The sequence below is a fragment of the Neomonachus schauinslandi genome, chromosome 6 (assembly GCF_002201575.2).
Source record: "Neomonachus schauinslandi chromosome 6, ASM220157v2, whole genome shotgun sequence".
NCBI classification, from domain to species: Eukaryota; Metazoa; Chordata; class Mammalia; order Carnivora; family Phocidae; genus Neomonachus; species Neomonachus schauinslandi.
The window spans coordinates 143,179,284-143,195,763 of NC_058408.1; the positions used below are offsets into that span (position 1 = coordinate 143,179,284).

Sequence of the window (16,480 nt, forward strand, 5' to 3'; positions counted from 1 at the left end):
TTAAGGATAGCCCGTCCACACTATTTTTTCTTCTACCTTTACCTCTTGAACTTACCGCCAGCAAAGTGTCTTCTCAATCCTCATTTGAGCACAAATAAAGCAATCTGCTTCCTTGCCATTTTATAACAAGTTCCCATAACTGAGGTTACTTCAAACCTTCCAACCTATTTTTTTTTTCAGAGATTCTTCGAAAAACAAATTTTAAACTTCACAATGGCCAGTAAAAAATGTTTTATTAGATCTTCTCTACACTTTTCTTTTTAGCTAACATAGGACTGAAGGCAAAAATCTCCTCCCTCCTCAGCCTCTCAAGAGCTCCTTGCGACGTCCTTGTACTATCTTCATACTATGACAAAACACAGCTGATGTACACAGTCTGTAAGTTTCTAATCCCCACATTATACAAATTCATACGGCAAGCCTTGATCTTAAATACTTGTGAAATGTGAATGTATCTCGGATCGGTGATTCTTTTAAAAGTCATTACCAGATCTGGCTTTCACGGCAGGTTAGACATGAAGGGAGACGCCCCCTGTCCATACCTGGTGTGTCTAGCTGCCCTTGCTCTAGGAGAGTTTCATCAATCACAAGGGAAGTGTTGCTCGGGAGCTGGAGGAGCCCGCTGACCAGGCGATTGGCTGTATAGTCTTTGTGGGGGATGAATTTCAAATGGTTCATGTTCTCTATAGTCATCTGCAGACGAAAAGACTGCAAAGAGAAATTTTTTAATGAGCAAGGAACAAAGGTTCCCTCTTTTAAGAAAATACATATCGGGTTAAATACTTTCCATATGTGTATAAGGAAAGGTCTTATCAATTTCTAAGGATGTAGTTTCCTGGCTTCTTGAGCTCTTAAAGCAAAAATTTTACATATACACCTTAAATAATAAACCTACATCTTAAATAAGAATTGCACTAATTCTAGGAGCTGTTTTATTCTCAACTGTTTTGTTCAGTATTCTTAAATAATTTCTATTTTACCAGCGAACCAGAAATGAATGATAGATACTTCAGATACATTTACCAAGTGTTCAAAAAGCTTAACTTCTTTTACCTACCACGACCGCAGGCTAGCAAAACAGAAAATATTTACTTATTCAAGATGGGGAAAGAAAAGCTTAATTTTCTTTGGTGCTCCTCGAATTAAAATCACATTCATTCCTCAGACACCCGCAGACCAGGGAACACACTGTCCCGAGGAGCGCCGAGGAAGAGAGCCCACTGAGCTGGGCCCAGGCACGGCGGGTCCTAGAACGTGCTGCAGGCTGCCTCCTAGTCCGATCTTAGCACGGGATCTGTTAGACCCCTCTGCACCCACTCTGCCTCCCCGCGCCCACCACTCAAGGCCCTCCGCACCCTGCTTCACACTCCACTCTCCCTTCCTATCACTCCAGCCTAAAAAGAAGTATGTGTGGTAAGGGTGGAGACCAGCGTTGGGGAGAAGGGTGCTGAGGAAGAGAGAAACTTTCAGAATTTACAGGATTACTGTACTGTGGCTCAGTGATTCAAAGAAAATGGGCAGAGGGCTGGGACCACATTACAGACAGAAGCAAACCAGCCCTACAGAAGCACAGTCGTCAGAACACAAGGGAGCCTACGGCAGGGTCTAGCTCCACGAAAGCAGAAGCAGGTCGCTCATACTGAACCCACTGTGAAAACTAAACAAGACATGAACGAGCCAAGTGTTCAGAAAGAGTTTGGCGCTAGACATAAACACACAAGAGGAATGGAAGGGAGTGGGATATGGTAACAATGAAAGAGTAACACAAACCCACTACGAAGCAAAGCAAAATGAAAAGATCAAAAAGGAAATACCTCCCACAGATAACTTTCACATTTAAAAAAAAAAAAAACTTTCACATTTAAAACGTAACTCGTGTCCTAATTAAGTGCGCTAGGCAGCTGCTTGGACTTCACCCCCTTCTCCCCACAATCATCCCACACCAGCCACACCGGCCCCTGTCCAGCGTGCCTCCAACCTGCCGAGCACACTGCTGCCTCAGAGCCCCCATGCCTGTTCTCCCATCTCTCACAGGATGGACATTCCCCCCAACAGAGCCATGTGGCTTGCTCCCACCTGTGTCAAATCTCTCCCCAAATTCCCGGAAGGGGAGACCTTCCCTGACCACACTGTATACATGAGCAACTCCCTGACCACACTGTATACATGAGCAACTCCCAACCTAGTCCAGCGCCCCCTAGTCCCCTTCTCCTGGGCCTTAACTCTTCCCCCATGGCACTTCAACAACATATTCTGTATTTGTCTACAACAATCATCTAAAATCTGACTATTTCAGTAACTCCCAAAATGTGGTCCAGGGAACTCCCAAGGAGTTGCTGATTCACTTTTATGGAGTCCACGTGGTCAAAATCATGCATGGATAAAAGACCCATTTCATATACAAGACAGACCAAAGAATTTACTATAGCAGAGTATAAAAAGTTCACTGAGGAGATTACAGATTTCACACTTGCAACTACCCTTCAAGAAAATGTCAGATGGGCAGTTTAGTCTAGTATCAAATACCCACAGTTATCCAAAAAAGGCCAGCTTTCCTTCATATACTTCATTCAAAACATCCTATTACAAGAGACTGAATGCAGAAACAGATTGACAATCCAGTGGTCTTTTCTATTAATCCAGATATTAAAGAGATTGGGAAAAATTTAAAACCATGTCACTTTTATCACTAATGTTTTTTGAACTGGGAAAATAGCTATTGTTACAAAAATATTTTATGTTCATATGTAATTGATTTTCATGAATATTTTAGTATATTTTTAGTTTTAATTTCTACTATGGTACACTGGTAATAACAACAACCCAGATAAACTACACCTCTTCAAGTCTTCGATAATTTTTTCAGAGTGTCAACTGAGTCAAGGAGTGAGAAATGCTGGTCTGTTTGGTCCACTGCTGTTGAAGGACCTGGAAGAGCGCTAGCATTTACCCTCCAATGACATGGTCACATGAATGATCTATTTTAACCTCTTAAATCTCCAAAATAAGAAGTGATCAGCATTGCCAGTCACATGCTCATTCCCGATGTCTCACCGCCACACAAACCCTGCATTCCACACGCCCTGGCAAACAAGGCAGCTCAACTTTCCAAACAGGAATTAAAACTGGGGCAATGGAGATAAAGATCTTTATTACCTCAGCTAAATGAATTATCCTCCTGTAATTAAGGCTTACTTAAAGATTTAAGACTTTAATGCACACAAAGGATAGATACCAAGTTGTACAAATTGGCATTGAGAGAGAGCATGTTTTTAAGGGATTTACTTGCAATCGTGTCATTAGACTCACAGAAATTCGTGCTAAGGCAGTAAAAGTGAAATGTTTAGGGGTGAGTATGTAAATTATGGAACCTGGCAGGCTTTGTTTCCCCTTAATAAGATCTATTAAAATCTCAAATCTAAATACTTGGGTTGAACAAAAGACAATTAGATGGATTTTTAAAGTGTGCTCAGGTTTCTTTCTTTTTTTTTTTTTTTTAGATTTGAGAGAGCAGAGCGAGTAAGAGAGAACACAAGTGGAGAGGGCAGCGGCAGAGGGAGAGGCAGAAGCAGGCTCCTGAGCAGGGAGTCGAACGTGGGGCTCGATCTCAGGACCCTGGGATCATGACCTGAGCCGAAGGCAGACACTGAACCACCCAGGTGCCCCACTGTGTTCAGATCTCTAATAAATATTTATATGGATCTTACTGCTGGAACAAGATGTTGAATAATCCGGTATAAGTGTTCTGTGAAGGTACTATTCCGTGGGCAACCACTCAAGTTAACTGTGAATTTTCCCAGTGGAAGAACATCTCTTCTTGTATACCTAGAATAAAAAGATACCAACCAGTAAGATATTCAGGTTATTTCCTCATTTCCAACGAAAAGCAACCAAAGATTAGCACAATATTGTCATTAAAAATAAAGCAAATTACTCTGAAATAACAGCAATAAAAATAACAGCCAATACTCATACATGAGTACTGTTCGTGGTGCTGTTGGGACTGTTCAGAGTGCTTAATGTCTCATTTGATTTCCAGACTCTCTGAGGCAGGTCAGCAGGACGTAGGAGAGCTGGATTCGAACGTACAGGGTTTGCGTCGAAAGTCTGTGCACTCAACCATTATGTACTGCGGCCTGAAGTCCTAGCCAAGGAAAGATGTAGAGTACAAAGACGCTGACGGCAGTGTCGTATGTAATAGAGGAAAACTAGGAAACCTAGCATTTAAAGAACTAGGACCAGAGTCTACGATGAAATGCCATGCAGCCATTAAAAAGTTCATGAAGAATTACAAAGGAAGAATATTTAAGATATATGAAATGATAAAAACAAGATCGGTGTTTATAGAGTACAATGGAGATTGTGCAGGGGTGTTCATATATGTAAACAAAAAAAGACGAAATGAACATGAGCCAAATGTGCTAATGGAGATCATCTCTAAGTGGGTGAGAGCACAGCCTATTTCCAGTTTCTTTATGCTCCTGGAACTCGTTGAAAACACGCGTTACTTCTGAAATCAGGAAGCGGAGACCTGCAGTGGGGTGGAAAGGAGGTGAGCAACTCTGCATACAAGTTAGATGTGTGCACGCCGGGCCTTGCAGAGCCTTGGGGTGTATAAATAGAGATTTCAGAATGCAAAAATAATGAAATAGCTCATTTTACTCATCAGCCAGATTCTTTGACTGTGGCTCTTCTATTTAAGGGAGACATAAACAAAAGGTTAAATGTGAAACAAAAAAGGTGGACAAAGGAATCTGTGATTTTGTGTAACACTTGTCACACTGAACAAATAAAAACCATCTGATGATGAAGCTAATAAACTCTAACACAGAGTTACCTGAGCAACCTTCCTGCTCTTTTCCACTTTCAACAGCACCCCCACCTGCCCTGCCTGCCACCGGGAACACGGCACTTACACTGTAGAGATGAGATGCAGTATCAGGTACTCAGCGGCCAAGCTGTCTCCCAGAAGGGCATGTGTGAGGAACCCAAGCAGCTCTGCTCGGACAGGAGACAATTCAGACATGAAACCTGAAACGACTGGAGAAGGGAGACCACATTCAGAACACACATACCAGCTCGTCCCGAGTGTCTCAGGCTCAGAAGGAAAAAAACCCCCAAAAAACCCAAGTGGAACCTAGCACTAAAGTCAGTAGACAACAAGTGTAGACGTAAATACTGGTCATTAAGTGATGCCAATCTTCAAAATAAGACAGCTTGTAAACTTTTTTTGGCCTCATCTTAATAAAGAGAATTAACATAAAGGAAAATGGGCCAGAGTCACAGCAACTACTAGAGAAACTTAACCTGCGGCTCGAGGATCTGGCCGGCTCAGCCCCACCGCGAGCACACGGTGCAGACAGCTCCCGCACGCGCAGGGGCTCACGGTCTCTGGCTCCCAAGGCGTTAGCACTTACACTTACAGGTTTTGCTCTCCTCCTTGTTAAGGCAAGCAGGCAGTAAAGGATTGATGTGCTGCAACTTCTGGGCTAACACCACATGAATTCTTGGCACTAACGACGCAGGAGGGCTGTGCACTCTCTGCTCCTCGGCTGTGTCTGCGCATTCCATCGGATCCAGCAGTGAAGAGGCGTCCCTACGGAGACAGGAGGGAACTTCAATTCCCAGACACGTCTCTGAGAAGGAGAATTCAAGCCAAGAATGGTTCCACCTGTACAACTCCTTAAAGAATGGAAAATGGGAGACGCCTGGCTGGCTCAGATGGTTAAGCGTCTGCCTTCGGCTCAGGTCACGATCTCAGGGTCCTGGGATCGAGCCCCGCATCAGGCTCCCTGCTCGGCAGGAAGCCTGCTTCTCCCTCTCCCATCCCCCTGCTTGTGTTCCCTCTCTCGCTGTGTCTCTCTCTGTCAAATAAATAAAATCTTAAAAAAAAAAAAAAAAGACCGGAAAATGGCTCCTTTCTCAATTGTCAGGTCACACAGATCTCAGGCAAGTTATGTCATACAAGGACATGTATGTGTTTTTCAAGAAAAAGAACACTTCTACTGAGTATGCTGTAACTGCAATTAATGGGATAGAACACATCACTGATAAAGAATACCTGTGTTTTGAAATCACCTTATCAGCTAAAACATGAAATACTTCATAGCATGCCTCAAAAACCGGGGTCTTTTTCTGAAAAGCCATTAGGTATCTATTATTCAGTGTGGGGATCCATTCATCTCTTATCTTTCTAATTGTTTTTCCTAAATTTTATTCCTCCACGACACCTCCCTCGGATAGTGAGTAGTCAAGCAGTGAAAAAGTGTGAGTTTTTCAGATTTGCTAAATAAATTAGCAGACAATGGATTTATCGTGATACAACTGAAACAAATCACTAAAATGTGCTTAGAACTTCAGACTTCACAGGTTGCTCTACAGTCACCCATTCACACGGCTCCCCTCCTTACATACAAGGACGGCGACAACCTTTATGTGGTCTGGACCACATGTTGGGCAGTGTCCTTCACTGTGCACACACCAATTCAGTACGCCTCACCTACCCTGGTCTCCAATGAGGAAACCAAGGCCCTGCGGAAGTCACATGGCCAGTAAATGGCCACACCAGCTTGGCACCCTGAGCCATCTGGCTCACTCTGTGCACTAAGCGGCTTCAACCAGTGAAGTGACTGAAGCAGGAAAAGCATCATCACCAGAAACAGCCAAGACAAGCAATTTGCTATACTATTATTAAGGAATGCTATTTAAATTTCTTTAGAGTTGTTTAAAATTTTTGTCCCCCCTCCTTTATTTTTAATAGTGAAAAGTGAGTTCTTATAGGGAAACCAAGATGAATATCCAATACTCAACAAGAAAACTACTGTGTAGGGGGATATGACTCCATTCTTTTGGCAAACTCAAAACAAAATAAGAAAGAATGAGGAAGATCTGGATTTTCAGGATATATTGTTAAATGTGGAGAGAAAGTGTACAGGAATACATGTATCATGCTTTTATATAATAAACAGGAATAAAACATACACGTGTCTACTTATTTTTACAAAAAATACAGGAAAGATGAAAGCAGAAAACAGGTTGGTTCCCTATGGAGGATGAGTGGGAACAGGGCACGGGGGATGACACCCCTACATTCTTTGTGTATAGCTGTGATTTGGGCAACAATGTCAATGTTTTCCATACTTAAAAAATCAAAACAATAAGGACAGAAGAAAAACTCTGAAGTGAAATGCAATGGAAACAAATGAGCTAACTACATAAAATGAATAATGAGCGAAAGAACCAAAGGGGAAAAAAACTCACCCCAGTAACTTTAGACATAGCACTCTGACTATACACCTCATTCTAAAATAAAAAGAAGTGGACACCAGGTTTGTTTTTTGCAGTGGTATGGATTACCAATTCTGAAGTTACCTTCTCTGCACTGTGGAATATATTGAGAATAATGAGAGTCAAGCTTCTTTCTGTTAGAAGAGGAGTTACAAACATGGGAAGGGAGAAGGGAGAGCATCTGCGTGCAGAATTAGAACTAGAAACACTGTGAACACACAGTTCTGATAGAGACACTTGAAAATACATGAAGATATATGTGTGTGGGTATATAAATGTGCATTTATTTGTATGCATACAGTGTATGTATATATGTATTTCCTAGTCCTGTCCACTAAAAGGGAATAAAAGCAATACCAATCCTGGTACCAATGAGCACACAAGCACTCAGATCTTGACTTTTAAATAAAATCCCTCACTAAAAGAAACTGATACTCCTTAGAAAAATGGCTGATACTGCAGCTGGAGCATGGGAAGGACAAGATGAGGTTGAAACAGCATAATGTGTCAGAAAAGATACGTTAAAAATGGGAAGGTTATGTCAGCAAGGACCCAGAGCCTGCTTACAATGACTCCCACTAGCCAAATGAGAAAATCTGAATCTCAAGCACCAGACTAACATCCACACTGATATAAACAAATTACTTAAATAAACAAATGAGAAGGAAAATCTCTCTTCTAACAGAATGGCAATAAACAGGTGTAGAAGGAATGACTGAAATAGAAAATCACCATCTAGTAATAACTGAGTCAAGAGTCATCAATGGAGAGGGGCACCTGGGTGGTGCAGTCGGTTGAGCGTCCGACTCTTGGTTTCAGCTCAGGTTGTGATCTCAGGGTTGTGACATCGAGCCCCCTATCGAGCTCCATGCTCAGTCCAGTCTGCTTGAGATTCTCTCTCCCTCTCCCTCTGCCCCTCCTGCTCATGCTCACTCTAAAACCTTTAAAAAAAAAAAAACCATCATCAATGGATATTAAAATAAGTGGATGAGGGACACGTGGGTGGCTCAGTTAAGTGTCTGCCTTTGGCTCAGGTCATGATCCCAGGGTCCTGGGATTGAGCCCAACACTGGGCTCCTTGCTCAGCAGGGAGCCTGCTTCTCTCTCTTCCTCTGCCTGCCGCTCCCCCTGCTTGTGCACGCGCACACTCGCTGACAAATAAAATAAAATTAAAAAAAAATAAGTTGATGAAAGTTAAGATGAGTAACTGGATATTAATGTAGTCTCCAAGTATCTCCTTCCAAATTACTTATTACAAAGTGAAAAACAGTAACTTTATAGGACAGAAACCTGGCAGATGCCACCTTAACCAAACAATCAAAATTAACATCACCAGTAATGAGGCACAATGACTTCACGTGCCTCCTGATTTGACAGCCTGAATCTAATCATGAGGAAACATCACACTAATCCAAACTGAAATATTCCACAAAATGACTGGATGTACTCTTCAAAGGTGTCAACGCTCTCTGCCATGTGAGGACACCGGAAGACAGCCATCTGCAAACCAGGAAATGGGCCCTCACAAGCACCAGATCTGTCAGCACCTTACTCTTGGACTTCCCAGCCTCCAGAACTGTGAGAAACGAATTTCTGTTAAGTTTAAAAAAAAAAAAAAAAAAGGTGTAAAGTTCAGTAAAGACAAAAGTTGAGGACTGTTCCAGGTTAGTGGAACATGTGACCCCATGGATCCTGGATCAGGGAAAAAGAAGGAAGGAAAAAAAAAAAAAACCACCAGAGGGAACAAGACTGAGATAATTGGTAAAATTAAGTATGGACTGTGGGTTAGTGTACTATGTATTTATGGCAAAGGTCCTAATTTTGATAGCTGTACTCTGTGTAAGAGAAAGTCTTTGTTCTTAGGAAATATGGACTCGAGGGGCGCCTGGGTGGCTCAGTCGTTAAGCGTCTGCCTTCGGCTCAGGTCATGGTCCCAGGGTCCTGGGATCGAGCCCCAAATCGGGCTCCCTGCTCTGCAGGAAGCCTGCTTCTCCCATTCCCGCTCCCCCTGCTTGTGTTCCCTCTCTCGCTATGTCTCTGTCAAATAAATAAATAAAACCTTTAAAAAAAAAAAAGGAAATATGGACTCGAGTATTTAGGGGATAATGCACGCAACTTACTCTCATTTCAGATAAACACATACGTATATAAAAATGTGCCTATGTAAGAGCACAAATGAATGACAGAGCAAATGGGGCATAAGTGTTAACGGGTTAAGTCTGGGTAAAGGGAGAAAGTTCTTTATAACTATCCTCCAGCTTTTCTGCAAGTTTGAAATTGTATCAAAATAAAGTTACCCCAAAAACAACAGACTCACCTTTCATCATTATTCAGTATACTTAGCACAGGATCCACAGATAGGACACCATATAACTCAAGAACATCATTGACTTTGAAACAATCCCAGTCTTCATAGACCTGATAGGAGATCATAAGAAATCACATTGTTAGGACTAAATAACACCAAAAAAATCTAAAATATTAGTTTTAAGGTTAAAGTAATAATATCTTAGATTTTTAGGTCAGGAAATGGACCTTAAAGCAACTCTTTTATTTCATAAATTGAAACCAAGAGAGGTAAAATACTTGCCTGAAGTCATTCTCCTAGTTAGCAATTAACAACTAAAACACAGGACTCCTGACTCCCATACCAAGGTCTGTTGTCAATACACAACATTACTTCGAAGAAAAGGCTTTCCCAAAGGATGATGCTAACATTAGAGACACACGTTACTGGGCGCTTGGGTGGCTCAGCTGGTTAAGCGTCTGCCTTTGGCTCAGGTCATGATCCCAGGATTCTGGATGGGGTCCCACGCTCGGCTCCTTGCTCAGCGGGGAGTCTGCCTCTCCCTTCTCCTTCTGCCTCTGCCCCTCCCTCCGCTCGTGCTCACGCTCTCTCTCTTCCTCTCTCAAATTAATGAAAAATTAAATCTTAAAAAAAAAAAAAAGAAAAACCTGCATTACCTCAAAATCTATTAAGTACACCCAGAGAAGGGGGGAAAAAACCAGGATTACTAAGGATTACTAACTTTGGACTTATTCACCAACTATGCACCATTAGGAGGATTAACACAAAACTCAGGCCATGAGGGTTTTCACAATAAAACTTTCAAAGTTGTCTGTCTTTGATGGACTCTAGTAACTGTCAAAGCCTCCTCGGGGTGAGGCTGAACTTAAGCATGGCAGGAAACTGTCCTCACTCTGGTCTCTGTGGTAAAGAACTAAAGGGCCATTTAAGTTAAAACCACAAAATAAAAGAATGGAAATTCTCAATGATCATTTCTGAAACTTATATTGCTTGTTTCACCTATCAGGATCAAAAAAAACAAGGTAAGCAAGATAGAACAAACTACCAACAGATTTTTTGCCTTCTATTTTATTTTAAATACAAATGAGAAATGAATTTTGATGAGAGAGGAATGTTGAAAATGTTAGATATTGTTGGAAGCTGGAAATGACATAGGAGGTACACATGAATTAAAAAACTGTACCACTTCTGTTTTCAAAATATTCTTCAGATTTTTTTTGAAGTGAGCTCTACACTCAACATATGGGGCTCAAACTCACAACCCCGAGATCAAGAGTCACAGGCTCCACTGAATGAGCCAGCCAGGCGCCCCATATTCTTCAATTCAAGAATGCCGTGGTAGGCAGAACATGGCCTCTCAAAGACGTCCACATCCTAACCCCTGCAATCTGTGAATGTTACTTTACAAGCAAAAAGGGATGTATGTAAATTCAAGACCCTGAGATGAAGAGATTATCCTGGATTATCTGGTTGGGCCCAATCTAATCACGAAGGTCCTTAAAATCAGAGAATCTTTCCTACCTACAGTCCGAGGGAGAGGTGACTATGAAAACATGCTGGCTTTGAAGATGGAAGAAGGGGCCCCAAGCCAAGGAATGTGAGCACTTGTAGAAGCTGGAAAAGGCAAGAAAACAGATTCTCCCCCAGAGCATCCAGAAAGGAATGCAGCCCTAAGGACACCTTGATTTTTTTTTTTTTTTTTTTTTTTTTTTTAAAGATTTATTTATTTATTTGAGAGAGCGAGAATGAGAGAGAGTACATGAGAGGGGGGAGGGTCAGAGGGAGAAGCAGGCTCCTCGCTGAGCAGGGAGCCCGATGCGGGACTCGATCCCGGGACTCCAGGATCATGACCTGAGCCGAAGGCAGTCGCCCAACCAACTGAGCCACCCAGGCGCCCAGGACACCTTGATTTTATCCTCAGTGAGATCCATGTTGGACTTCTGACCTAAAGCCTGTAAAATGATAAATTTTTGTTGTTTTAAAAGCAACTAAAGTTGTGAATATTTGCTCCAGCAGCCACAGAAAACAAACACAAATGCTAAGAGTACTCCAGGTTAACTTCCAAGACACATTCCACATCTACGTTAAGGTCAGGTGTATAAAAGGTTTAGTACCTTCACGAGGCATGCAGGGCCCTTCTCCCCTGGCAGTGGAAAATTCAGGTCAAAGGGAGAAGAGAGGTTCAAGAAGTTCAGCTGTTGGCCAGTAGAAGCTTCAGTTTCTAAACGTTTTGGCTCTCCACACCACTGAAGACCACCAACACTCCCTAAATTCAAAGAACAGCACTGTACTTAGTCATTTTTAAGGCTTCCTGGAGAGAAAGAACATTCCTAAAGAGCCTTTCAAGTCTGATATAAATGATGCTTCTGAACTCAAAAATTTCAAGCTGTTACAGTTCTTAAGGAAGTACGTATGCTAACAAAGCCTTTGTCTGACCTAAAAGAGAACAAAGATTATAAAGATCTGAAAAATTTAATCATTTCTCCGATACAATAAAATGGCAAAAAACTCCCCCCTTCAAATCTCAAGTGTAAGTATTTTAAAAGTTAATATTTAATACAGTTACTTTGACATCTTTAACCTAAGAAATACATTGTCTACTGATAACAAACCCACCTTGGTAGAACATACTTTTTCTACTTATTATGCAGAATAAAACCATATAGCAATAAATTCATTTACCAAATATTTAGTAACATCCATTGTGTAACTAGGAATCAGACTAGTTGTTGGGGATACAAAGATGATTTTAAAAATGCCCTCTCTCCCTGAAGTGGTCATAGCTTAGGGCTTATAACTAATTAGAATCAACAGATAGTTTGCCACACCATAAAATATTGTTCAGCAATAAGAAGGAATAGACTATTGATACACGCAACAACCTGGATGGATCTCAAGTTTTGCTGAATGAAAAAAGCCAATCCACAAAGTGTATATACTGTATGATCCCATTTACGCAACTTATTATTTTTTGGGGGGGGGTTAATGCTAGACTGGAATCTTTTTTTTTTTTTTTAATAATTGAAGTATACCTGACTATGCAACATTCTTGCAATAAAATAACATTAGTATAGAGATGAAGAATGTATTAGTGTTTGCTAGGGGTTAGGGATTGTGGGGAGGGGAGAGGCAGGAGAGCAGTGGGCAGGACTCTAAAAGGACAACTCAAAAGATGTAGGCAATGAACTGTTCTGGATCATGACTGTGGCAGTGGCCCCATGAGTCTATACATGATGACACTGCCCAGAACAAAATACACGCACACAAATAAGTGCATGTAGGAAATGTGAATCTAAGGTCGGTGGGTGGTAGCAATGCCCATTTCCTAGTTATGATATTCTACTAGAATTATACAATATGTTACCATCGGGGGAAACTTATTTCTTACAGCTACACGTGATCTACACTTATCTCAAAAAAAATTTTTTGAATATATATAGCTTGAAAGATTACCTAGAAACCGACAAACAAGTTATGCTGTAAATAATGCACTCAAATGTACAAAAAACCCTACAGTCTAACATCCAAATAAAAGCAAAAAAGAGGAGAGAGCATCAGTTGCTTAGGTGATAACAGAATTATCATATATCCTGGATTCTAATGTTACTTATTGTTATGATACACCATTAATTTTAATAAACATTTGGGGGGTGGGTGAAGAAAAAGAACACCCCCACATTTGTATAGATTTACTATAAAACATTCCGATATTAAAAACATTAAAATATGCCTTAGCTCTAAGGAAATATAGTAATATTAACTTATAAAATAGAAAAATATATGGTTAAATGAAATTCATTAGTAATTCTTTGTTTGCCACTCTCAACCCAATCTTACAGATGCCCCCTAACTAGACTGACTTGTTTGACCCCCTCGCCCTTCAACTTGCCCTCTGATGATGGTCCTAAAGAGAAGTGACTAGACACAAAGGTAGGAATAAAGACAAACTTATCTACCTGCCACAATAAAGACACTCACTGTTCCTAAACACCGTGATTGGTGAAATCAAGAATGAACTATGCCAATTCTGAAACTGTCTCATGCTCTGAGATATTACAACTTTTGATCCCCCTGCATTAATCAGAATTTATTGGGTTTTCAGCATGTTTCGAGACAAACCACTACAAATGTGCGTAAATAGAACAAACAGAACTATGACTATTCTAAGGGCTCTCTGCTCTGAAGTTGAGGACAAAGTTACCTAGTGCACCACAATTTCATGGTTTTCCTCTATGTTTTCAAACTCAATAAATTAAAGTACCACTATCTTGGGACACCTGGCTGACTCAGTCGGTTAAGCATCTGCCTTTGGCTCAGGTCATAATCCCAGGGTCAGGCTCCCTGCTTAGCGGGGAGTCTGCTTCTCCGTCTCCCTCTGCCCCTTGTGTGCACGTGTGCACACATTCTCTATGCCTCTCTCGCTCATGAATAAATAAAATCTTTAAAAAAATAAAAAATAAAAAATAAAGTACCACTATCTCAAAAGGAAAATTAAAAAAGCATGTTTTCAGATAAAAAAAAAAAAAACATTTTCAGGATAAAGTACTAGGCTTCCATATTACTTAGGAGCTGAGATAAAAATATAAAAAATGAGAAAAAGACCCTTCTCAACTAACCACCTGAGACTCTTACAAACTAATAGGAAAGCAGACACTTCTCACTAAGAGATGCCTAACTGCTCAGTTATGAAGCACAGTTGACCAAAGAGTATTGCAGAAACCCTCAAAACTGTTTGTAACAGCGATGAACTTGAATGCAAGGTTGTCAAATCATTGTCAATTCCTAAATCTAGAGCTAAATTACACAACAATTAGTTCTGAAAACGGATCTGAGAGAGGAATGTACAGAAAGCCTGTTGGCACAAACTACCTGCTTGCCTGGCACCTGCATGTTGGTCTTTCTGTTTACTGGGCTGCAGGTCCATATCTTCATCATCTTCGTAACTCCTCTTGTGACGACTGGGAGTGTAGGACGTTGAAGGACTAACTCGAGCTTGGTTTGCATTAACATAGGCGTTAAATGAAAAATTAAGGAAAATCTGCCATGACTTGAGGAATATCCTAATTACAGGGCTAATAAAAGATTATTATTAATAAAAGATAAAAGATTCTTTTTTTTTTTAAGATTTTATTTATTTATTTGAGAGAGAGAATGAGAGAGAGAGCACATGAGAGGGGGGAGGGTCAGAGGGAGAAGCAGACCCCCTGCTAAGCAAGGAGCCCGATATGGGACTCGATCCCGGGACTCCAGGATCATGACCTGAGCCGAAGGCAGTCGCTTAACCAACTGAGCCACCCAGGCGCCCAAAAGATAAAAGATTCTAATAAAAAAGGCAATTTGGTTAAAATTAAAACATCCTTTTAAAAGACTGGACTTCCAGTTTTGATCATGAGAGTAGCAGCTTAACCTCATGCCCCCTACCTGTGCTATAAAGAAATTGTACAACTGGACAAAAGACTCAAGCAACTGTTTTCAGTCACTGAACACTGTAAGGGAACATAAGGTTATAATCCTTGAATAAGGAAACACACCGGTAAACTCCACAATCTTCCCAGTTTTCTCTTGGGAACATTTCCCAAACTGCAACAAAGAGAAGTGAAGGCCCTGCCCTTGCTGGGTAGAGAAACCGACCGCACAGTTCAGGGCTACTGAGCAACTGGAAGTTGCAAGACAGTAACAGAGAGGCAAGAGTTGCAGATAAAGACCCAGAAACCTGTGCAGGTTCCATCTGGGTCTCTGGCTGAACATAAAACCATGGATGTACAAGTCCTTGAGGGCTAGCAGGGAACAGCTGCTAGTTGGCTGGGAGTTAAGTGGAGATTCTGGATTTGTACAATACTAGAACTGGACCCTCATGAACATCTTGGGCACTTAGGTGTGACCCAGAAATAGCATATCTCATGAGTGAGGACTACGTCCTACAGGCCAAGGGCTATTCCATACCCACCTTAAATCCCAAAATCAAGCCATGACGTCAAAGTGATCCACTCAAATCACCTGCCTGTCGGAATAAAATGCCACATTCTTGGAAGAAAAAAACAAACTCTACAATGCTGTACATCAGCATACGGGAACACATTACTAGTTATATATGAAGAGGCAAGAAAATATGACTTACAATCAGGATTTAAAATAATCAATAAAAACAAACGCAGAGATGACTCTGATATTGATATTAGCAGACAAGGACACTAAAAAGACAATCTAAAATTCACCATTTTTTTTATATATAGCCTTTATTACATTGAGGTATGTTCCCTCTAAACCTTAAAATTTACAATTTTAAAAGTCAAAATAGATGAGGTGCACCTGGGGTGGCTCAGTTGGTTAAGCATCTGCCTTTGGCTCAGGTCATGATCCCAGGGTCTGGGATGGAGTCCCCCATCATGCTCCCTGCTCAGCAGGGAGTCTGCTTCTCCCTCTCCCTCTGCCCCTCCCCAATGCTCGTGCTCACTCTCTCTCTCAAATAAACAGTTAAAATCTTAAAAACAGATAGAGGAGTCAAAGATGAGGAATGTTAGCAGGGAAATGGGAACAATGAAAAAGAACCAAATGAAAAATCAAGAACTGAAAAATAAGATATCTGAAATGAAAAACAAAACCAAAAAAACCCCCCAGAATCTCAGTCACCTGGAGGACAGTAACATCTAATGATTATGTGACTGAATCCCCAGAAAATGAGACAATGACAAGAGACTGGGACAGAAAAACATTTGAAGAAATAAAGCTGAAACCTGAAAAATACCAGTCCACAGATCCAAAACTTCAAAAATACCCAAGCAAGATAAACACATTAATACCCACACCCAGCCACATCACAGTCAAACTGCTGAAAACCACAGAGAGAAAAAGAGAACATCAGAAGCAGCCGGAGAAAAATCAAAG

At 41.1% G+C, this 16,480-nt stretch overlaps 1 protein-coding gene across 2 annotated transcripts in view; it reads right to left on the minus strand.

The window, feature by feature from the left end:
• LOC110589688 (minichromosome maintenance complex binding protein) overlaps positions 1-16,480 on the minus strand; it is a 47,782-nt gene that overhangs the window by 5,930 nt on the left and 25,372 nt on the right. Inside the window, exons 6-12 of one of the 2 annotated variants that reach the window (XM_021700251.2) lie at positions 14,465-14,609; positions 11,710-11,861; positions 9,605-9,705; positions 5,424-5,596; positions 4,917-5,040; positions 3,708-3,825; positions 543-708 (exon numbers count right to left, since the gene is read on the minus strand). In XM_021700251.2, coding sequence (XP_021555926.2) covers positions 543-708; positions 3,708-3,825; positions 4,917-5,040; positions 5,424-5,596; positions 9,605-9,705; positions 11,710-11,861; positions 14,465-14,609 — 979 coding nt within the window. Of the gene's footprint in view, positions 1-542; positions 709-3,707; positions 3,826-4,916; positions 5,041-5,417; positions 5,597-9,604; positions 9,706-11,709; positions 11,862-14,464; positions 14,610-16,480 lie in introns of both variants that reach the window. The other variant, XM_021700250.2, reaches the window with a different exon arrangement.